Genomic DNA, 25135 nt, shown 5'->3' on the forward strand with positions numbered 1-25135 from the left:
AGCCAGCTTTATCTCAGACAGAGAGGCTCAGGAAGCCATAGCTTCATGCATAGACCTATCATGTCACCTTTGTTTGAAGTTGAGGTATAATTATGTTTGTTTATTGATGCTTACAATGTATAGAAATGAATGTTATGGAGTTGTAAATATTAGAGGCAGTGATTTTTAAAATTATTAACATTTTTAAGTGTGTATGTGAGTGTGTTTACATCTCACACTAAGTATTTGGAGGTCAGAGGGCAACCTGATGGAGTCGGTTCTCTCCTTCTACCATGTGGGTCCTAGGTCGTCAGGCCTGGTGGCACCTTCACCACTGATGTGATTGTGTCGTAAGAATGAATAGGAATTTCCCAAGAATAGTTGAAAATTGGAGTAAGGAAATAGGAGTGTCATGCTTCATGTGTAGTAAAGCTGAGGGTTGAATCATTATGTAGACCCAGGAGATTTTGTTTCTTATATAAAACACATAAATTCTATTCAAAGTCTGAATTCTAACTATAAATTAGTCAATTTTGTTACTATAACAAGACACTGGAAGCTGGAAACTTTTAAAGGAATGAAGTAATTTATTTTGCTTTTTTGCACTTTCAAGGGGATGGTCCTGTCATTTGGTTCTCACTAGTGAAGGTCTTCTTGGAGATGACATAGAGAGACAGGAAGAAAAAAGGCTGGGGGAGATTGCTCTCTATGCAGTAGCCCTTGTCTGCTCTCCATCCAATAGCCCACTTACTTTGGGTAGACCCAGGCAGGTCAATACACTAGCATTAATCCACTTAGGAAGGCAGAACCCCAGAGTCCTAGGAACTTCCCACAGGACCTACCATCCAAGTCCTCCACCTGCTCAGCACTGCCACAGTGAGGGGCAGTGACTTCAGACAGTCCTTGGAGGACACACTCAACAATGTACAAACCACAGCCGTTCGATGTCTGACTGAGTCTTTCTGAAGGGTTTGATTTGCAACTAATTTTTACAGCCCTGGGGGTTGACACACTAGGCTCTTATATGCTAGGTATTATGGCTTGAATATGCTTGGCCAAGGGAGTGGCACTATTTAGAGGTGGCCATGTTGGAGTAGGTGTGTCACTGTGGGTATGGGCTTAAGACCCTCACCCTAGCTGCCTGGAAGTCAACATTCTGCTAGCAATCTTCAGATGAAGATGTAGAACTCAGCTCCTCCTGCACCATGCCTGCCTGGACTCTGCCATGCTCCTGCCTTGATGATAATGGACTGAACCTCTGAACCTGTAAGCCAGCCCCAATTAAATGTTGTCCTTATAAAAGTTGCCTTGGTCATGGTGTCTGTTCATAGCAGTAAAACCCTCACTAAGACACTAGATAAGCATTCTACCACCAACCATCATCTCCAGCTAAAAAGGTATTTACTAATATAGTTGATAAATCATAATATAGCTGTTTCATTTAAAACAGCTTAAAAACTTCCCTTTGATTAATTTTCCACAGGCATATCATTGTCAAATACCATGGTAAATGCAGGCTTGACGTCTTTTAAAAAAATAGAAGAAGCAAATGCGAGAGAACTTGAACTGGTATGTAGTATTCTGTGTTCCCAGCATTACTGACTCTTTTTAAATTCCAAACCCCAGTGTGTAATGTTTTCATTCCTATGAAAATTTGTTTAGATGTGGGATATGGCTCAGTCAGTAAAGTCTGTGCTACACAGTCCTGAGGATCTGAGTTGAGAGCCCAGCACCCATGTCAGAAACTAAACCCAGAGTCTGTAACTCCAGCTTTTAGGAGGTGAAAGCAGGAAGATCTGGGTGTGTGGTCATGTGGTCCAGTGCAGTCAGTGGGCACTGGGTGCAACTTGTCTCCTAAGAACAAAGGTGGTGAGCAACTGAAGAAGACTTCTTCCCCACCACCCTTGACCTCAGTCTCCTTACCATGCACAGACACTCGCATACATGCATACATGACCATATAGAGCACACACAGAAATATTTTCTCCTTCATAGTCATAAGTATTTCAATTACAGAGGTTTGGGGTGAGAAATTAATATGTGAAGTCTAAGAACTATTTCAGTAAGAGTTGTAAGTGTTTGTGATAAGAGTATAATGGTGTAACTATGTTCAGATTTTAAATAGACACCCGCCATTCGGGACCCAGATAAAGGAAGCTGTGATGTATCTGCCAAAGTATGAACTTGAGGCAGAGCAGGTGACTATCCTCTTCCTTGAATATTTTGACCATCTTTAAACGTAAAGCTTTCGTTCCTTCAATTGAAGCCGGGTATGAATAGTGAGATTATTTTAAAGCATTTAATACTTAATCTGTTTCTTGAAGATTGCAAGATATAGTGATACCAAGGCAGAAATACTGGTGACCATTATATTAAGAAACTTTGAGCAGCTGCAGACCAAAAGAACAGCGCCAGACTTTCACTATGCCACCTTAATCATAGGTGATGCAGATAACCAAGTCGTTTGTAAGCACAAAATTATGTGAGTAATTATGAAATAGCAACTTGATTTTATTTTCAAACATTGTACATGAAATTATTACTAGAAGATACAGTGGTTACATCACCACATAATCAATTAAATGACAGTTTCCTGATGTAACAGTGGGACAAGTTTTCCCAAGAGAAAGAATAATACTAACTTTTAGTGTGTTGCTTTAGGTCATTCTATTTAGAATTAAATGAAGAAATTATAAAGTCTTTCACCATGGAGGGATTTGTAACAAGAGAACAGATGGACTCTGGGGCCTTTCTGATTCTGCTGCTTTTCTTCCTTTATGGCCTTAGTATTCTTTGAATATAGTCTTCTACTCAACTCAGAATATAAGCCCTCTTTCCAAGTTAACATGTAAACAGCAACTGTAACTTAATTACAATATTACAACATTACTCTGTTACAGAATACAATCAGATCAACCATACAGGAAGGAACCCTCCACATGCCTAGTCTTCTAGTGTGCCATTTTATAACTTTCTCTTTAGCTGTTTTTCCCCTCAGAATGTCTTACGTGAACTGTAAAGATAATAGTTTCTGTGGTGCTAGTCCTTCTTAAGCACTTAGTAGGCTGCAAATAACTGTTCACTGTAACTGTTCTTCAACTAACCCTGGCACACTTAGAACATACCATTGTATAAACCCTTACTTCTGGGGACTATGAGAATGAATTCAGTTCAATAATAAGTCTCTTTTTGTTTGTCTGTGTCGATATCAGATACAAACTATTTCAAATTCAATTTAAAAGATTGTTGAAGTGATTGTACACAATCACAAGTAAGTAGTATTGATTCAGAAGCAACTCATGTCTTGCTGATCACTATATATTTCTATTTGGCCTCAAATGAGTCAGTGCAACTTGGGATCAACTTTTGGTCAAATAATTTTGGTCAAGTGGTTCCCTGGTCATTTGTGGTAGAACAAGCCTGCAGTCCTAGCACTTGGGAGGTGGAGGCAGGAGGATCAGGAGTTCGAGGTCATTCTTAATTGCATAGCAAGTTTGAGGAGACAAACAAAAAATCCCCACCGACACATTATTTCCCCTCAGAATTCGGGGAAAGTGGTTTTCAGTCATTGTCTACTATTCAGGACCTGTCTGAAGAAAAACTAGTCCTTGAAATCAATATATTAGTTCCTCTTGTGTTTGGATCATTTTAAATTATACATTACTGTTTTTCAGGGATTCTGTCTTGTTAAAAAGTGGAAATTGGGTTAAAAAAATTGATGTGAAGAGAGCTCTTATATCAGAAGATCTCAGCATAAATCTAATTAGCTCTGATTATGGTAAGTTAGTTGAAGTAATGAAGATATAAATATAAAAATGTGACAGCATTTAAGAGTTATTTCCTTTATGCTAGCTGGTACAGAGTAATGACATGCTATGAATAAACATTGAGGATAACTTCATATACGTAAGAGTATAATTCAGTTCTGCTTGTTTGCTTATAAACATTTGCTTTTAAGACAGTTAAATTTCAATTATAGATTTTAAAACTTTATTAAGATAGATGTATACCTTTTCATTTTTATATTTTAATCTTTTCAAAATATTTTAATTTTCTGTACTATGAGACATAAAAAGAAATAGTCTTGTGTAAGGACTTAATATGATTTTAATTAACATTTGCATATATCTTCTTCTCTTTCCAGTTGGTCTTGATATTCACCAGAAATTTACAGTCTTTTATTTAGGACCCAGGAAGTTTGTAAATCAAACAGTTACGGAAAGAAGCTCAGGAACAGGTCTTTCTCATTCCGAATGCTCAGACAGAGCTACTGCAGCAGGATCCAGTAAAAGTAAACAGCACTGTTCATTTCTACTTCTGTTAACACATCAGTGTGACCCAGGAGGATTGTTACTGCAGGATAATGCCATTCAAACTGCTACTCTCCAGGATTACATATTTAGGTTTCATTTAATAATAACAACATATTATATTAATAATATATACTAGGAATGTTCTCTTATGATTCCTATTTTTCAAAATAGTGTGATAGTTGGGCAACAAGTTATTTGATTAGTTTTACATGCATTATTCCTCTTTGAGTGTACTGCATTTGTAGGAGCATTGTCTGAAGAACAGTGGTGTGGGAACCCAGAGACTTGAGAAAGCAGAGCAGAGTGAAAGTAAACTTCTTATTTAACTCTCTATTGTGAGTAATTTTAAGCATACACTGATGTAGACAGAAGTGTGTGATGGCTCTAGTAGTTCTCACTAGCTACCTTAAACAAGAATCAACTCATAGCTTTTACTATGTACTCAATACCTTGTTTCAGTTTTCTTTTTTAAATTCTGAAACAAAATTGTAAGTAAGTCGTAAACAATAACTACTTTTAAGCTATACTTTACACACAAAAGCTAATGTCATACATTATGGAGTCAATGTGGGAATTACTGTCTCATATGCTATGCAGGGTATATACTTCTATACATCTTGGTATTACGGAGGTGTGCCAGGTTGGCTCCTCAATCCTCTTGGCTTGTCTCTAGTCCTTTCAGCAGTTCTCTCACAGTGCCACAGCAGGGAGGAGTGCTGTACATTACAGGATGTTGGCGGTGGAACTGGTTACCATATGCTGATGAACAGAGCTAAGCTAACATTGGGCCTGCTGACAAACCATCACAATTGCTACTTCAGTCAGGTGTTCCCTTGAACATAAATCCAAGGGAAAACAACTCAACCAAGAATAGTCACCTTAAAAAAAGATGAGAAGGGGGACCACAAATTAGAGAACACTTACATCCCAGAAGACACCAACACATACAGTGTACATAAAGTGAGAAATTACAGTGAACATGACCAACACTTCCAAGAAACATTCAGGAGACTACACCTAAAGTCTACAGGATAAATCATGTCAAATAGTTTAGACACTCTATTAATGAAATTATAGCTGAGAATTTAAATTTACAAAAAGAAATAGTTAAACAAAGGAAGTATTTAGGACCCCAAATAGATTTGACCAAAAAGATCCTTATGATTTGTCAATAATCAAAATGTCAAAAATAAAAACAAACAATTCAAACAACTGTAAGGGGGGAAACAGAGAGGCAAAAACATCAGAATAACATTTAGATCTGCCTTAAATATTGAGCCAGGAAGGCAGAAAACAGTACTTTTCAAGTCCTGAAAATAAGTAACTATCAAGAGTGTTATACTCAACAAAGTATGCTATTAAAATTGAGGAGAAATAGGAATATTTCAGACAAGCACAAGCTAAGGCAACTTATGCTAACTAAGCCAGAAATACAAAAAAAACTCTGAATAATATATACAGAGGAGGAAAGACTGATTCACCCATGAGAACACAGGGGAGAGTACCCTTCATATGAAGACAGACAAGGCACAGGGAACTGATCATGCTCAATTCAGCAAAGCAGCAAGCATCCAGTACTACCAGGGGAAGAAGAAAAGAATTAGTCAGCAAACCAGCCAACCAGAACAACAACCAATAGAATCATTAGTAATAGCAAACCCTCCAGTAATTGAAATGCTTAAAAAAATTTAGAAATGAAAGACTCAAAACCAAAATAAAATACAGTAAAAGCTATCATCAGCACCTTGAATAAAAATGCCCTTTTAGACTTATCAGTGAAAAGATACAGCCTGTCTTAGTTTGTTCTCTGCTGCTGTAATGACACACTAACCAAAAGCAGCCTGGGTGAGGGACGTTCTACTGGCCTACAGGCTACAATCTGTTATCTGGGAGAGCAGGCAGAAGATTGGAACCGGAACCTGAAGACATGAACTGAAACAGAGGCCATAGAGGAACTCTGATGACTAGCTCACTTCCAAGATTTCCACGTGTACCTAGCCCCACCCGCTAAGTGAAGTATGGTGCTGCCCACAGTGGGCTGGGCCCTATTATATCAATTGAAAATCAAGAAAATGTCCTCACTGACACAGTCACAGCCTACTCAAATAGAGACAGTTGCCTTGTCAAGATTCTCTCTTCTCTGGTATGTCAAGTTGAGAACCGAGATTAGTCACCACAGGGTCTAACTAGATTAAAGAACAAGATCTAATTATCCCTTGTCTCCCAAGAAACTCATATAACTAGAAAAGACAACCAAACATTTAGAATCTATTGCTTACCAAGCAAATAGACGCCACAAGCAGACTTGTATAATCATTCCCACATTGATAAGTAGACCTCAAATAAAAACTCCTCAGAAAAACATTAGCCATATATTAATAAAGGAAAGCATTCATCCAGAGGTTATAAGCATTATAATATGTATATACTTAAGGAGACTTTCTTGGACCAGCCAGTGATATGATGGTGACACAGAGGCTTGTTAATATTTTAAAGCTTAGGTCTTTTGCTGGGCAGTCTCCTGACTACTCTGACCCACTGCATCACACCATGTAGCCAGGTCTACCTCTTGTCCTCTGTTTGCTGGCTGAATCTCCCACTGACTTAGTTAGGGTTTTACTGCTATGAAGAGATGTCATAACCAGGCAACTCTTATAAGGACAACATTTAATTGGGACTGGCTTACAGGTTCAGAGCTTCAGTCCGTTATCATCAAGGTGAGAACATGGCAGCATCCAGGCAGGCACGGTGCAGGAGGAGCTGAGAGATCTACATCTTCATCTGAAGGCTGCTAGTGGAAGACTTACTTGCAGGCAACTAGTACTTGGTTATTAAAGCCCAGACCCACAGTGACACACCTACTCCAACAAGGCCACACCTAATAGTGCCACTCCTTGGACCAAGCATACACAATCCATCACACCCACCTCTGATTTCTCTGCCTGGAAGATCCATCCTTCACTTTAATGGCCCAACTGTTGGCCATTAAAGCCAATCAGATACAATTCTAGACTGCCTTAGGCAAGTGAGGAAGAACAAGTATTTACAGAATGAGACAGGTGATGGGCCACAGAAATAACAATATCAAGATTCTGCCAGCATTTAGCTCTCTGCTGGAACAGAATTAACAATTGAATATACAGAGACACACCTTCACACAGTGTACCCCAACATATACTGAATTGAGGACCACAGTAAAGGTCACATGGGTCCTGACACAGGGATAGTAGGAGATTCACTAACCACCTCACTGTCCCAGAGGCTGTTCAAACTAAAACTAAAACACAGCCAAGGAGCTTCAGAACGAATTACACCACCTGCCAACAGCACTTAGAGAGCTAAACAATACTGCATCAATAGATGGAGCATACACTCACTCCTCACTCTGACAAGACCTTGGAGTCCTGCTGTGAAATACCAAGGAATCCCCAGAATTCCTGTCAGTTTCTAGCCTGTTAACATCTGCTAAGGGGAGCACAGGTACATACACTGTCCTGGTGCACCATCTTGTGGCTGCTTTTCAAAACACAGCTCTCAAAAGACTTGGATAAAGAGGGTTTATGACAAAAGAACAATTTAAAAAGGCATTTCCTCCTAGTCATCTCCTCTCCTAAATAGTCGGTTTTCCCTAAGTGAGTTAAATGACCATGTGGGGTAGAATCAGCACAGCTGCCCTAACTCTAGAGGCAGAATGCATGAGAGAAAAGGCTCTGGAATTGACTACAGAGAGTCCAATCTCCCAATGTTCTTTTTTTGTTGTTTTCCTTTTCTTTTATTGGATATCCTCTTTATTTACATTTCAAACCCTTTCTTGGTTTCCCTGTGGAAACCCCCATCCCATCCTCCACCCCCTGCCTTCATGAGGGTGCTCCCCCACCCACCCACTCCCTCCAGCCTCCTGCCTGGCATTCTCCTACACTGGGGCATCAAGCCTTCACAGGACCAAGAGCGTCTCATCCCATTGATGCCCGACAAGGCCCATCCTCTGCTACATATGTGGCTGGAGCCCGTGGGTCCCTCCATGTGTATTCTTTGGTTGGTGGTTTAGCCCCTGGGAGCTCTGGGGGGGTCTGGTTGGTTGATATAACCATAGTCTGAGCATTTACTCTGCATCTGCTGAGTTAAGTTTCTCACATACACAGTAGAAGTCAGCTAAGAACGACCAGATAGTTGAGGAAGATGTGGAACATGGAAAAACCTCAAAGTAAATGAAAGTGGGTAAAAGGCCAATGGAACAATGGAGAATGTAATAAACATGAGAGCAACCTCCTAGACATCAAGCATCCATTTGCTGCCATAAAATGTCACCATAGGCATAGATGAAAGAACAGGGATCGTCACAGAGAAGGCACACACGACAGACGCCTCAGTCTAAATGCTCCCTGGGATCCATGTGGTAGGAGACAACCAACTCCAGCAAGTTGTTCTTTGGCCACACACACATAAATTTTGGGGTTTTTTTTTCAAAACTCTGTGTGTGTGTGTGTGTGTGTGTGTGTGTGTGTGTGTGTGTGTGTGTGTGTGTGTGCGTGCGCGCGCGCGCGCGCGCGCGAGCGAGCACATGTGTATAGCAATGAGTCCTGGAACTCATTATGTAGACCAGGCTGGCCTTGAACTCAGAGATCCTTCTGTCTCTGCCTCCAGAGTGCTGCACCCCACACTTGGCCTTAACACTTTTTATTTTGAAAATAGATTTTTAACAGTATAGTAGACATGTGTATTAGCCAGAAGATGGGGATGTTCCATTATTTTTGTAGTTCTTGAGATTTTCTTATCTCTAGTTTCAGAAATAATTACACAGAAATTTCTCTGTCTTTTACTATGGTCACAAAATGGCTTTATCTGAGCATTGTTTGTATTTTCCAAGTCAGGTTGAGAACACAATTACTTTCAGATGCCAGGGATTTATTATTATTAATAACATTTTATCGGCACTTGTATGTGATGGTTAATCTTCACTATGAATTTGACTGGATTTACAGTCACATAGGAAAGACACTTCTGGTTTCAGGAAGTTTATGTGCACTGTGTGTGTGTGCACAGAATGCAGGTGCCCACAGAAGACAGAGACATTGAATTTCCTTGGAGTGAGAATTACAGGCAGTTGTGAGTCACAACTGTGAGCCTTGGCCTCTGAAAAGCAGTGCATGCTCTTAGTTGCTGAGCTGTGTGTCTCCAGTTGTCAGATGTTTTGTCACAGCATCAGGACGAGTGACTAACACACTGCAAACAGATTTTGTCGCTGTGACACCTGAAACACTTTAACTGAGGAAGGATTTATTTCAGCTCAGCAGTTTTAGCTCATGCTAGCTGGTTGCAGTGGTTCTGGGCCTGTGGTGCGGTAGTGAGCCCTAGGGTCAGGGTGTGGTAGGGAAGAGCTGCTCATCTAGGAGCAGACAGAAACAAGTGGAAGTCAGGGAGAGAGTGAATCCTTCAAAGCAATTCCTCCTCTGCAAACTTACAGAGCTGGACCCTGTGTCTAGCACCACTCCCGTGTCTTAGCACCACTCTTGATGGTGCTGGGTTATAAAGCCCTGGAAGGATTAGTCCACAGAGGACATTTTATATCCAAACCATCCAGTACCTAACAGACCAACTGTCTCAGTCCTCAAAGAGATCAGATGTCTGCCTTTGTAGTGGGAAGCCTCATCCGTTTCTCCAGACTGCTACAGATAGACCTTAAGTGTCTAGTTGTGCCATGACTTAAAAGGATTGAACAAGGACACTGAAAACAAAAAGGCCAAGGAAGGTCGTAAAGGTCTTCACCACTCTGCAATATTCCAGGTCCCTTAACATTTGTGTTACAGCAAAAAGCAGGCAGGTAGTGGTTCCCACAGTCTTTGCCTACAGTGACCTCCATCCAGAATATCTTCTCCTTGTCCCCTTTCTGTGTCCAGGCCCGTCTATCCTATAAGGACAATTAAAATAGTCTCCCCTCCTAAATGTTACTAGTCAGAACTAAAACCAAGAAAAACATATTTAAAACATAGTAAAAGTGGCAGGCCTGGTAGCAGTTCTAGTTAGGAAACTGAGGCTCAGGAATTAAGGCCAGCACAGGCAACTTAGATGCTTTTTTAAAACAAAAGGTAGGAAAAGCAGGCTGAGGTACAGCTCAGTGGTAGAGTACTTACTTAGCATGCACAGAACCTATGCTCAAGTACTAGTATAATAATAATAATAATAATAATAATAATAATAATAATAATAATAATAATAATAATAACAGAAAGCCCACATACGGTTACATATTAACTTTATGAACTTATATAGAGATACTAATTTGTATCAATAAATATGTGTTTAATAAATTATATATGTGAATATATTTGTTATAGCTAGAGGCACCAAGCTCTAAGTATTCTTTCCTTTTTTTGAATTCCTGTAACAAATTTTACGTCCTTAAAGCATTTATTTATAATTCACTAAGTTTATATGACGTCCTACTTTCTAACCAGTCAGGATGCCCTCAAAATGCTGTGAGATTTGCTTGTTTCCAAATGCTCAACCTTAGTACAGAACAAAGTTTAAAATCCTGTCTTCATTCTTACTTACAGGTGGGCAGATGCTTCATTTGAAAGCTGGGGTGGGTTTGGTGGTGGGCAGAGGCTGATATTAGGAATACCTTTTTAAAGAACTGTACAGGTTAATATTTGAAAAGTGAAAGTTGTATTCTTGCTACTACCTTGTAAAAGAGAATGGACTGGAAGTGTTTGTATTAAATTTATAATAGTATTTATAACAAATGGATTTCTTTCTTGCATTAATTTAGGAACGGCTACCTGCAGAAACCCTGGGAACCGAGAATGCCATCATCACTGTAAAAATAAGCACACATGTGGGCATGACTGCTGTGAGTGTCCTTAGGATTATCTCAAATCCCTGCAGAGGAGTGGAGTCCACTCCAGCCACCCACAGTAGTGGTCCACAAGCTCAGTTCCAGGGGCTGTGGCCCCTCTTCTGTCTGCCAAGGATGCCTGCACTCATGCGCGTGCACATGCATGTGCACACACACAAGGATAAAAACAATCTTGAAGAGGCGTAGTTAGTGAATGATAATCATATGATAATTTCTATGTATGATATTTATATCATTCAACTTAAAACTTTCCAAATAGTTTTCCTTCATGGTAGGGGAAAGCAACATTAAAAAAACCTAAATGTTAGATTTGACATTTCAAAGACATTTAGTTTAGTTTTCTTTTTTAATACTACCAAAAAAGTATAATACAAAAAACCTAAAATTTCACTGGCCATCTGGTCGATCTGTTGTGCAGTACTTTGGAGGCTGAGGCAGGAAGACTGTGAGCTGAAGGCCAGATTGAGCTGCATACAATGAGCCCTAAAACACAAAAGCAACCAGAGAAGAGTCTATGATTTCTTTTAATAGGTAAAATTGGAGTTGCACAAAAGCCAGAAGCTAAAGTGTCAGCAGTGTCCTCATATCTGTCTGACCTAAAAAGCAGAGATGCTGTTTCTTCTTTTCCCCCAGCTAAGCGACTCAAGGTGAGTTTAATAGCATTTACCCTTTGTTCTGCAGTTAAACAAATGCACATGACATTTGTCCTGTGTCACTTAGGAAAGTGATATCTACAGTGTTCTTTAAAAGTCTTTATGGGCTCACAAGGAGTGATCAAATTTATAATCAATTGATAAATCTATTTTGGAACATAACTGCAGCCCCTTTCTCCTCAAGTCTAGTGACTCTTTAAGCCAGAGAGCAAAAGAGGAGTCTGAGCCTGACTTGGTCTGGCAGCAGTGGACCTGGGCAGTGTCGTCCTGCTTGGCTTTGAGCTGGACTGGGTTGGATTCCTGCCCCTAAGGCTGTGTGATGAACAAGGGCCTTCCTTCCAAGGGATGAAGCAATGAGTGTCTGCTGCTTGGTCGGCCAGTCACACAGCTCTCATTAAGCCCTGGTCTGCAGAGCTAGTCCAGGACATAGCCAGAGCTACACAGAGACCCTGTCTCAAAAACAAACACACAAACAAACAAATAGGAAAGGAAAGAGTTTGCGATGGCTTATTTTTACCTCCCTTTCTCTTCCCCTTCCATTGTTCTTACTGTTTCTTTAATTTTCTTATTTCTTTCCATCTTTTTAAGAATAGAGGATATGTTGGCATGCCAAAGTATTGATAAGTAAGACATATTTAGTCTCAATCTTCATTGAGTTTCTGGTTGAACCAAGTATACAAATAAGCAAGTGATTCTGCGACAGAAGTGTGAGGTACTTGGTTTTAGATCACGAGTGTGCTCAGTGCATATCTGATGAACTGGGAAGTGATCCCAAAAGAAGTGGGTGAGGGGTTGGGGATTTAGCTCAGTGGTAGAGCGCTTGCCTAGCAAGCGCAAGGCCCTGGGTTCGGTCCCCAGCTCCGAAAAAAAGAAAAAAGAAAAAAAAAAAAGAAGTGGGTGAGATTGAGAGGATAATTCAGGTGCAGAGAATGCTAATGAAAATAGTGATGGAGATCGGTAGACTAATGGTAAAGGTCTGGAGTGTGTGGTGGCAGCAGAGAGATCTTCCAAGTAGCTGAAGTAACTGAATCTGGAAAGGCAGTGGCAGTGAGGACATGCTCGGAGTTGGATCATTCTGGCTGCGATGAAGAGAAGGAGATAAAAGATTTTTAAAAATAAGAACGTAGTACCATGATTTGTATGTGCTTGGGCCAGGGAGAGGCACTGTCAGTGTCTGCTGCTTGGTAGGCTAGTCACACAGCGTCCGTCTCCTTAAGCCTGCCTGGATGCTGCCCTGCTCCCACCCTGATGATAATGGACTGAACCCCTGAACCTGTAAGCCAGCCCCAATTAAATGTTGTCCTTATAAGAGTTGCCTTGGTCATGGTGTCTGTTCACAGCAGTAAGCCCTAACTAAGACATGTGGAAACTTTAGGTTGTTTTGCAGGAATTGAAGCAAATGGTGGTGATCTAGGGTAGTGGGCAAGCAATGGAGAAGTGACTGGGCTTGAAACATTTTCCAGAGGTACTTCATTGGCTCTGAGGGCAAGATGAAAGAAGCAGTCAGAGTAAATGTCCATCTTTCTGGTTGATCAACTAAGAGAAAAGCTGGGCCTCTCTAGAGCAAGGAGAGTGAAGGGCCATCAAGTTGGGAGAGACAGAACAGAACAGTTTAGAAACTACTGGATTTAGGGCTAGACGTAGTAAAGTGCTCCATGGTTTAGTGCCTGCCTAAAGCATGTGTACTAGTTACTTTTCTACGATGTCATAAAACCCAGGACCAAGGCACCTTAGAGAACAGTGTGTTCCAGAGGTTGCGTGGAACATGGGGGAAGTGTGCCGCAGACAGTAGGCACGGCAGCTGAAGCAGAAGCTCAGGGCCCACATCTTGAACTGCGCATATGAAGTAGAGAGCACAGCATGAAAAGGCAGGATTCTTCAAACTCTCAAAGCCTACCTCCAGTGGCTACTTCCTCAGCGAGGACACACCTTGTAAACCTTCCCAGACAATGCTACCAGCTGGGGGAGGTGTTGAAATACATGAGCTTTACAGGCATTCTCCTTGGATTTCTGGGTTCAATTTTCAAATACTACGCCACAAAAAGCAAATAAACAAACAAACGAAATAAAACAAGATATCCACATAAAGGTATCCTAGAGGCAGTTAGCTATGCCTGGAAATGAAAAGAGAAGGGAATAGAGTAGAAATATAAATTTGAGAGTCATATGTAGAAATGTGGTAATTTAAGCCATGGAAGTCAAAGATCTTTCTGACAGTGTATCACATCACATGTAGAGTGAGAAAGACAAGTTAAAAAAAACAAACATGAAAACCATCTATTTTTAATATGAATCTGAGAAGAATATTTGAGTTGAGAGCTAGCCCAAGACTCTGCTAATTCATTGATTTCTGGGCTTTATTTACCTGCAATAACTTCACTATTTGATTTATTTGTGAAAGTGATACTTGAACTAGAATGACTTTTTTTATTCACAGATACAGATGAACAAATCTCAAAATGTGGACCTTAAAGAATTTGGTTTTGTTCCAAGGCCTTCCCTTTCCAGTATAGCAAGGTACAAATACAATGTTAATATCTAAGGTAAAGTAGTCATTTAAATGCTACTCTAACAGGTAGCCACCTCAAGGGGAGTTAGTCATTCCCTACTCAGTAAAAAAATCACTGTAACCATTTATTTTCATAATACAGCAACACTATCATAAGGGTTTTGGTACTTCAGGCTACCATTTTTTGAATTTCCTCTTTCCTAGGAAACCACACATCCCTTATGTCATCCCCTAGCTCTCAGCTTTCTAAGAGACAGGAGGTGCTTTACAAGGAAGCCCGTGTTGGTATACCTTGCAGTGTATTATTCCATACTAATAATCAATACCCTAGACTTGAAAAATACCTTATAATTTCAAATTTTGCTTGTATAATGTATCTTTTGACCTTCATAACAACCTGGCTCATAAACTAATGTTATCTGATGCTATTTTATATTGTTCACTTACTGGTTGATTAATGTTTTCAAACAGTACCTTGGTATGTAGCCCATGCTAGACTTGAATTAATTAAATAGTCTAGACTTGTCTTGCACTCATCATCCTATTGTCTTAATTTCTCAGGTGCTAAGATTATAATTGTATACCTCAAAACATGGTATTTATTTAATTTTATTAAAAAAAACTAGACCTCATATTTTCAGTTAATAATCAATATACCTCAGATGATAGTTAATTCATTGTTCTTTTCTTATATCATGATGCAAAGAAGAGACTGATGTATATATAATTTCCTATTCAGCTTAGGATATTCTTTCCTGCATCTTGAACTTATCCTTTATTCCTGACAGTTTAATCCTTATTAGAATGAATTTCAGTACCTTCACTCCCTATCCCCTCTCACCCCTTCTCCCACTGAAACACTTTTTCCCATGTGCCTTCCTTCCCTACTTTCACCTCTGCATGTGTGATCTACTGCTTTAATCGGGATCCTTCGCATAAGTATGGGCAGCAGCTATTTTCTGGAGCACAGAACACTTCCCAGTGCCTGGCTCACTGAAGAAAGTGATCCTCCTCCTTCTCCTCAACATTAATTGTCAATGTCTCTCAGGGAGGGGTCAGATAGGGGAATTGTGACTGCTAGGATGACATTCTATTTATTTATCAACCATTATAGAGCAAGAGCTGACCAATCAGAAGTCTAGACCCCAGCACCACTTCTGAGCTCTTGACTTCTGCTATCAAACTGACAGTAGCCTTGTCAGTAGATTTCGGAAGAATGTGTGATGATGGCGGGTACCCACTGGGGCGTGTAAAGACGACCCAGCACCGGGGCGTGTAAAGATGACTCAGTGTTGGCCTCTTCCATCAAACACTTGTTTTTACCTTTGCTGCCCAAGCTAACCACAGTTCATCACAGAATTGCGAAGTGGATAAACCATGCTTTTCTATTTTTATGAATAAGTAGTTTCCAAGGCCAAATTTATTATACTTCCTTTTTATCATTTTGTTTATCTTCATAAAGGTCAGAATATTTAAACATCCCTAAATTGCCAATATTAGAACAGAGGACTCAGCATGAGATCTATGGCGAAGTTGAAGAGGGAGCGTCTGAATGCCGAGACGAAGGTGAGCTGCCATTGCTGTTGAGTTGTGAGGGGTCTGATGTCGCTAAGGTTAACAAGTTGTTTACTGAAAACCCAACATCTGAAAGGATTATGAATGTTAACTAACAACAGTTTTTTCTCTTGGGTTATTGAACCAATTTCAGTTTTTTTAGGTTATTTCAAATTGCCTTGCTGTATACCAAGATTTTTTAAAGTATCTTCCATACAAAGTGCTGACTATTTTACTTAAAGATAGTGTAAGAAAGAACTGGGAAATTAGAAATTCTTGTGTTAATGAAGTATTAAAATGATGAATATTTTCAGAATTTAAATAATTTTATGGATTTGAAATTATTACAGTTTCATAAAATACTTGTGTGACCTTGAGGGAATTGTTTAACCTCCTTGGGTCTTACCCTGATCCTTAAAATAAAAATACTGGGGCCAGTAAATGGTGTAGTGGGTAAAAGTGCTTGTTGCCAAGCCTGATGACCTCCCCAGAATGTGCTTGGTGGAAAGACAGACTTCACTCCCGAATGCTGTCCTTTGACCTCCACACACATGCTGTGGCATGTGGCACACATGAGTGATGCGCGTGCACGCACACACAATAGTCATTTGAGAGGCATGGACACTTGTGGTCTAGATTGGCTCTTTATCTGTGCCTGTCATTAAAAATGCAGTAAGACACATGCATTACAGTGTTATTTTGTGTTCTCTTGCTACTAGTGTTACTTCCCCAGTCATCTCATGGTGTTAAACTAACATGATGCACTGAAGTGGTGGGGAGTCGCCCTGACCCGAGGGCCATCGTTCAGGAGGCTGTGTGTGCTGTAACGGAGCATTGGCTTTGACAGTGTTGGGGCTTTATGTCCCCTTTGTCCCAGTTCAGGATCCTGGGCAGGCGTGTGTGCAGCCCAGTGACAGTGCTTGCCTAGAGACGTCCTAGATTTGATCCCAACATGTCAAAATAAATAATAAACAGATAACTAGATAGACAATATGGACAAGAGCACCTACTACCTCTCATGACGTCCATTGGGCCCAATGTGAGATGAGAGAAGTTTCATAGTCTCACTGGGACAATCAGAGAACGTTTCCAACTAATTCTTTCAAAACAGGAAGCTTACACTTTAAACCTTTTAATTTTTATCTTCTGTCAACCCATAGCCCTCCAACGTGTTTCTTCCCTATACTGCCACACTATGCTCTGCTCTTCCTAGGCCCAGCTTATACTGCCCCACCCCTGCTCCACCCCCACTCCCTCACCACCACCACCACCTCCACCTCCCCCACACGCTGGCTGCTTTCCCCCTTCATCTCTCACTTTACTGCTTTCCACTCATCCTAACCTGACTTACAGCATGGCACAGCAGCCTCATCTAGATACCGTTCCAGTCATGTCTGTGCTCTTGCTGCACGGTGGGCACTGTCTCTCCCTCTTCCTTCCCTTGGAGGAAAGAGCCATGTGTATGATAGTGAGGCTGATAGGACCTAGACGCTGTCTTCCTGTCCTGTCTTCTACGTCTGCCATTCACCATCCCCTCATGGTATCCTTACCTCCTTCATCTCAGTTCTCCTACCTGGTATTTCAGACATGTGAGGATTAAATGAAATAATGCATATAAAATTCATAAATAGCATCTGGTGTTAATGGTATCAGTTAATAAGTTTACTATAATTTTCACACATTAGACTTTATTGTCAAAACATATGTTAAGTTTTGAGGATGTTTTAAGAAAAACATAGCAATTTTATTATCTGTATTCCAGTTTCACAAAGAGAAAAAGAAAAAAGTATTAGAAATTATATGAGAAAGCATTTTGAATCATAAAATTTAATTTGGAAGGGACCTTTGTGCAGTTTCTCATTTTACAGTAAAGAAAGCCAAGATTCCAAGAGATTAAATGACTCGCCCAAAATCACATACCTAATTAATGGCAGGGCCAGAAATAGATTCCATATCTCCTGATTCCCAGTCCAAGTCATTTCTAGAAAATGAAATTGACTTTCGATTGTCAGTAGAAAATTGAGTGTTGAACTTACAGTGTATGAACTCTGTCAGGTCTCCACCATCTCATCCTGCCTCACCCAATTCAGGTACTTTTCTGATTTTGCATCTAGCATTAACCCTCTCTTAATCTCAAAAAGAATTATTTTTTTCTTCTATTAAGGCTTTTCCTGAATTCTGTGTAATCTTGCCTTCTTTAGGAATTTAGAAGGCCAATTATTCCTCTTCTCTCTCCGATATTTCCATAGTCTATTTCTTTGTTTTTGTTTTTGTTTTGTTTTATTGTTTTTGAGAAAATGTCTGTCTACATGCCCTGCCACTCTTGGAGCTGTCGTCCACACATCCACACCTTCTTCCAGCTTATTCCTGGGGCATCTGCTGCCCACACACAAGCACTTCCCACACCAGCTCGCTGTGTGCTCTCTGCTGTCTGTTTCCTCTGAGCATAAAATGTGCGTAAGCCATTGCCTTCTTCAGCCACTGCTAGCTTCCATCTCATGATCATGACCTGTGTGGAAGGGATTTGAAATTCTACCAAAGGGACTTACACACAAAACGTGAGTGGTTATCCACGTATAAACCACAAGTCCAAGTAGGCATCTGGCTTTAATCTTGGCTAACTTCAGGCACTCAAATGAGCTCATCAGACCTCTGGGTTTCTCTGACTCTTTTAGCTATGTTTCTTGTTAATTGCTTCATTTATTAAGCAGGCTTACTTACATGACAAGCCCTCCCAATTTTTAATCCTTTCAGTTTAACAACCTCAGTAGAAAAGGATAGTTTTCTCTTGTAGTTGTACAGATTTGAATTCATTCTAAATAGTCTGTTTTGAGTAATGTAGTCACTTGGATAAATCTCTACAGCTGGAGAATGGACGTTCTGTCACTGTAGCCCCAGGGAAAGCAGTGCCACGAAAAATGACCGCACAGGGATCACCTATTGTGACAATGGTATGTTTTTTTTCCCAAAGGAAAGGAAAGATACTTCTACTGATAGAAAGTTCAGCATTCCAGAAAGATGATGGTGGTGGTGGTGGTGGTGGTGGTGGTGGTGGTGGTGGTGGTGGTGGTGGTGTCGATGAGTGCTGTGGTCCCTCCTTCTATATCTTGCTTTCTTGTCAAACTGGAAGGTATTGAGAAAATAATTTACATTTGCTTATTTCCATCCTGGTCACTATTCCCTCACTAAAATTGAGGTTCTACATTACTTTGAGATTGCTCTTCTTGGGTCCTGGATGACTTAAGTGCTCCATTCAGTGAGCGCTCTCTGAAGGCCTTGAAACTTGTGTTCTGGCCTGTGGAAAGCCTCTCTTGTCTCTGGTTCAGTTGTTCACATCTCAGACTCTTGTCAGGCTCGTCTTCTTGCTGGTGTCTCACATGAATCCATCCCCTTCTGTCTCTATCTCCCTGCTCCCCCTCTCCTCCTCTGCTTCCTGTTCCTGTCACCCACCCACTTCCTCTCTCTCTTCTTTTTACTGAAGACTTTACATCACCTCCTAAGCCACATCTTAAATCACCAGCTAACTCCCCAAAATTTGTTAGTCTGTCTTTTCTAAATACAAATCTATTCTTATACCCACGCTCTTGGGTATAACTGTCTCAGAGTTAGCAGTGCCCACACTTAAACTCTGGTGACTTTGTGCTGCATTCTGTTGCTTCTCTTTTTCCTTAGATCAGTACATGACTCTTCTGAGCTGCTAATGGGAGAGAAATGATGCTTCTAAATCTATCACTCTACACCTCACTCAGCACACACCCAAGTGTCTGTGTCACACCACACGTGCACACTTGTGCTCTCATCTGATGTTCTTACTGATACTCAGGCTTTAACACTCATCTCCTCGAGTTGTTTCAGTAACTGTACTGCATGTCCCCTGCTTCAGTCTGTTACTCTCCAATCCATAAATATTCCAAATAATAAAACAGTGTCTGATCGTGCAGTCTACGTATGAGAGCATCTTCCTTCGGTGGTCTTGGCTGATAAGAACAGAAAGATCTTAAGTGACAATTACTTTGGCATAGTCTGACCCATGCCTGCCTGTGGAGTTCCAGTGAGTCCTTTTTCTTACTCTGTGCTCCAGAAATCCTGAAGACTCCTAGTTCCTGCCTGCTCTGGCCTCTCAGGCTGCTGGTCTTCACAGACTCTCTCCTGCTCCCCAGCCCCAGCTCTATCAAGCTGAGAGAGCTGCAGCCATTCTTTACCTGGCTTTCATCTTAAAGAGGTCTCTCCCACTCTAACTGTTCTTCGTGCTATATTTCCATGAACTCTCAAACTAGTTCTGCTTTTAGTGTATGTCCTACTGTGTGTAACAACACAGAGAAGTGTAAATAGGAACTGTAGGGTCAGCTCAGCTGTCAGATGAAGAGGGCAGCACTGTCAAGTGAGAAGGCCTCAGAGGAATAGAGCTCCAGGCTCACACTCCCATATGAGGAATTCTTGTTAAATCTTCAGAAATCTTGCAAACACTGTTAAACTGCTAGTGGATTTTATACTAAGCATTTTATGATAATTTAAAACAAAATAAATTATGTTAAAAACAATGATAAGGCTGAAAAACTTAACTTCCTGATATATTATATATTGCTATTATCTGTGTTCTTGACATTTTTCAGTATGGGAAAATACTGTGGAGTGGACTGCTACAAAGTTATTTGCAGTAGGAATTAAAATCCATTAAAAGTCTGGGGCTGGTAAGATGGCTCAGTGGGTAGATGAGCTTGTGGCGGCAAGTCCTGAGTTCAAGCTTCAGGCTATGCATAAAGTAGAAGGAGAACATCAGCTCCACAAAGCTGTGCTCCGCCCTCCACCAATGCACTGGGGCATGTACAGCCTCGTCACACATCACATACACACAGACTCAGTGAAAAGGGTGATAAAATTAATTACCTAACAATAAATTTTGTGAACCTCTCGGTCCCCGTAATCCAGTAAACACAACTGTCTGAGCCATGTGCCCAGTACCTGACCTGTGCTGCTCAGCTCTGCACAGCACTGGAGGATGTAGCCCTACATGAGTTTAGAGTGGTGTGTGCTTCTGTGCCTCAGTAAGTGCCCACACTCTTGTACACTCATAGCAGACTTTCCCGGATGGGACTATTGTGCAGCTTCAAACAAAAGGACCCCAGTGATGCTCAGCAGACATGCTAACACACCTGGAAACCACGGTGTCGCAGTTGCAGAGAAGAGCAAGTCTTCAGACGGCCCACATGTGAACTCAGAGCTGGGAGATGAAGTTTGGGATGACTTTGATGATGAAAGCTTAATAGAAGTTATGAGCTTTTCAGCTGACGCCGAGGAGATGGCTGTGTCAGGTAAACTGTATGTTTTCATAAAGCAATCTCATTAGAAAGGCCTTGAGTAGTTTTATTTTGGTCCCTGAGACTCTCTTTTTTTCCTTTTTGTATATGTTTGTTGAAGTAAGATTCTAATTTTTCACAAACCTAAAGAAAGAAATGTCTCTTCCACAAAGAGTGTCTTTCTCTCTGAGGGCAAAAGCCAAGGTTGCTTCCTGCCTGTGGCATGAGAAACAAGGTGGTTTTCTTTCTTACCCTATATCCCCTCTCTTTTTCATTTTTAAAAATTATGTTATCTTATATATATGAGCCTTTATGCTGTGCAGCACATGCATGCAGTGCACAGAGGCCCGAAGACAGCATCTGATCCCCTAGAAATGGAGTATTGGTTGGACCGAGCTGCCATGTAGGTGCTGGGAATCAAACCAGGGTCCTCTGGAGGAGGACCAGTGCTCTTAACCATTGAGCCTTCCCTCCTGTCTCTTGTTAACAGTCCTATTAAATCCAGTCTGTTTGTAATATTGTTCCTCATAAAACGGACTATCCTGGTCTCCATTCTAAGTTCACATAGGATCTCTGTGAAGGACAAAAGTGTTATGTTTTTATTCATTTGCTTTCAAGGAAAGAGAATATAGCGTGACTTTAGTGGAAGTGCTCACTAAAAAAATAAGTAAGTAAAAAGGCTAGTGCTTTCTGTGTTGGAAGGTGTGTTTAAATCAGACATAAACCAAAAACCATGACACAGATAATGAGTTACAGACAGATTTGCTCTGATTACTAAAACAGGTAATCAAAACTCTTAGTAGTCATTTGACTAGAGGGAAAAAATGGCGATATTCTTGTCCTGTGGACAGACAGGAAACCAGCTCCTCAGCCTGCAGAACACTCTTCCTCCCACAGTTGAGTGCTCATACATTCTACCACAACCCTCTGAAACACAGCAGAACAAAAAGCAACAACCAGTTAGAAGTTAAAATGCTATTGTCTTGGGATCCTAAAGGCCTCATACTCTTCTCAGGAAGACCAGAACTTGCTCACTTACACAGAATAGACCAAGAAATCTATGGTGTGGGTCACTAGGCATTTTTTTATATCATTGAACAACTACTAACCCCTAACAACACTCTTGATGTGTCCTGCAAGCTAGAAGTCTGTGCATGCTGACCCTGTGGGGTGACCTAATCCTGTGCGGGCATAGCTTTGTCACTGAGAAAACCTTTTCCCCATGTACAGAGTATTTTAAACAATGACTTTCAGACCCTTAAAAAGGCTGAATAAATTTCAATTTGGTCATAAATCTGAATGACCAAATTCAGTCAATGCTGATGAGTTAAAGACCTTTAAGCATAGCAGCTGGCTAATGAATTCTGTGTTTCACAGTGTACCTTCTTAGCTTTCTGTCTGTGTTCTGTGTAAATCAGTTTCGATAAGAAGAATTGCCCATTGTATTGTCTAGTCCTTGTCAACTTTACATAGGCTAGAGTCATCCAGGAAGAAGACTCAGTTAACTGAGAAAGGGCCTCCATCAGATTGCTCCTTAGACAAGTCTGTTGGGCATTCTTAATGACCGATTTGGGAAGGCCCAGTCCCCTGTGGGCATGGCCATCCCTGGGACAGTGGCTGGAGGTGGGATATAAAACAGCAAACTGAGTAAGCCATGGGGAGCAGCCCAGCAGCACTGTTGCTTCATGGTCTGTACTTCAGCTCCCACCTCCAGGTCTCCGCCCTGACTTCCCTTCATGATGATATGCTATAAGTTCAAACAAACCCTTCCTCCCCAGATTTCTTTTGGTCGTGGTATTTTATCACAGCAATCAAAAGCAAATTAGTATATCTATTCCATTCTTTAATTTTTTTTCTAATTTCTGTTTTTGTTATGACTTTACCAGCTGACTAAGAAACTCATGCCCAAATTTTATGTGAGTCCTAGGGAAGCCGAAGGCCGCCCTCATCCATGCACAGAAAGCACTTTACCACCAGCCTACCTCCTGAGCCCTGCTACCCACCCCCTACCTCCTGAGCCCTGCACTTCTTTCTAAACAGTCCTGCCTAGAGAGAGGCCTTGTTAAACTTGGACAGCACTTCCATTAGCTGCCAACTGGCATTTCACTTCAAAATGTTCTTTCCTCTCATAGGGTTTGGAGACACTCGTGATTCAAGTCTAGGCAGAAGTAAGCTACACTTCGGAAGATCAAGCAGCAGGTTCCAAAGAGACATCTCAAACAGGCAAGCTTCAGAACTTGAGTCTGTAACTTCTAGAATTTTATATCCTCTTGAAACATAATTGGAGGTGTCAGAGAATCTCCTAAGTTTGCTAGCATTGGAGGTTTTCCTGAGGTCCTGTTGTCAAACGCTTGCATCAGAACCACCTAGCAGTGCTCATTAAGGTCTGAATTCTTGTCCCACATCAGACCCACGAAATCATGGTCTCTGGGATAGAACCCAGGGAGTTCATAGTTTCCACACAAGTGGGAAAGGCGGCGGCAGAGAGGCATGCTAGGTTTACATTTTCTCTTTAAGAAACGGACAGGCCATGCACAAGAATGGTTGGTGCATGCTTTGTGTGGCCATGTGAAGAAGGATGAAATTGCAGAGTGTAAGGGCCTTAAATGCCACAATAAGCACTACATCTCATTCTCAAACTCAAGAGCCTTCAGAAGACTGTCTCAATAAAGGAAGCATTCCTCAGTGTAGCTAGTTATTGCTGTTTACAAAATATGGTTTAGTGTTGGCAGATATTGTGGTTATTAAGGAAAGTTAGGACCGTGACACTTTATGGGATGTTTCTTGGTCTTTAAATTTTGACATCTAGTTCAAAGAAATCAGCATACTTGGCATCACCCCATTCAAAGTACAGCAACAGTCATCCATGTAGACCAGGATTAGCTTAAGGGTCTCCAGTGGTTCACCTCCACGACAGACGATGCAGACATTCAGTTAATCATCAAAGACTCTTTCCAGCAGTGACGGGGAAACGACGTTAGAGTTAGATTATTCACGAATCTCGGACATGTAGCTGGGAGGTGGCTGCCTAGGTAAAGGTGCTTGCTACTAAGCCAGATGACCTGAGTCTGGGCTTCTGAATCCACGTTCTGGAAGGAAGGAGACAATGCCCACAAACCAAGTTCTCAGTGAGCACAGGAAACAATACCAACTTTTGTAATAAATATTCTTTATGTTGTTCACAGAGCACCTAGTGATAAGCTTTATATTAAACGTTGTATTCTTTGCAGAGTAACTATTATTGTAGAATAGTATGGTTTGTTTTTATGTTTGTCATGTTTCATAAATAATTAATTTTAACTTTCAGTTTTGTTTCATCACCCGAGAAGCCAGATGTTTGTTTGTCAGATTGTTCCGTGTCTAATTTCGGGCTGTCCTCTGTGGCAGAGTTCCCTCAACAAGCTGGAAATGCAAGTCTTGTAAGCCATGTACTTTTGTTTTTATTTCAAATTTTGCTTGAATACATAACTTTCAGTGATTGCTGCTTTTAATTAAAACATAGGTCAATTTACAAGAGAGAAAACAGCTGACCCTCTCACCAGTGATTGAGAGGATGTGCTTTACCCACTCTGAGAAAATACCACAGTCTCCCAGTTTTAAGGAAGTGGATATTTTTATTGGAAACAGTGACTCTAAAAAGGAAATTGATCTTAGGTAAGAGCTCTTTAAATACATTTAATGGCTTTACTAGCAAAATTTTTACAAAGAAATTAGCTTTTTGGGGGGGTTCGTTTTAAAGAGTATGTGTGTGTTTGTCTGAGAACCTCCTGATCTAAGTGCTGGCATTGGACCCTGGAAGAGGACTACAATGCTCTTAACCACTGAGCCATTCCTCCAGATCCTCCTTTGTTCATTTTAAAGATCAAACAAAGCCTTTATTTGAAGCATGGAAATTTTAAATCTCCTGAGAACTGAGGATCCTTAAACCCATCAATATTAAGTATAACCACCCCCCCCCAACGGGAGAGGTTTAT

At 40.8% G+C, this 25135-nt stretch overlaps 1 protein-coding gene across 9 annotated transcripts in view; it reads left to right on the forward strand.

Moving 5' to 3' along the window:
- The window catches only part of Hfm1 (helicase for meiosis 1), an 82297-nt gene that overhangs the window by 56049 nt on the left and 1113 nt on the right, over positions 1-25135 (forward strand). For 4 of the 9 annotated variants that reach the window (XM_087584376.1, XM_087584383.1, XM_087584377.1 and 1 more), the window contains 13 exons: positions 1463-1548; positions 2094-2177; positions 2304-2461; positions 3654-3757; positions 4124-4270; positions 11062-11142; positions 11680-11795; positions 14239-14318; positions 15773-15876; positions 20940-21176; positions 23294-23384; positions 24469-24580; positions 24664-24815. In XM_087584376.1, the coding sequence (XP_087440502.1) occupies positions 1463-1548; positions 2094-2177; positions 2304-2461; positions 3654-3757; positions 4124-4270; positions 11062-11142; positions 11680-11795; positions 14239-14318; positions 15773-15876; positions 20940-21176; positions 23294-23384; positions 24469-24580; positions 24664-24815 (1552 nt within the window). 9 annotated transcript variants of the gene reach the window in all.

This window comes from Rattus norvegicus, chromosome 14 (genome assembly GCF_021556685.1).
Source record: "Rattus norvegicus strain SHRSP/BbbUtx chromosome 14, alternate assembly SHRSP_T2T, whole genome shotgun sequence".
Classification (NCBI taxonomy): Eukaryota; Metazoa; Chordata; class Mammalia; order Rodentia; family Muridae; genus Rattus; species Rattus norvegicus.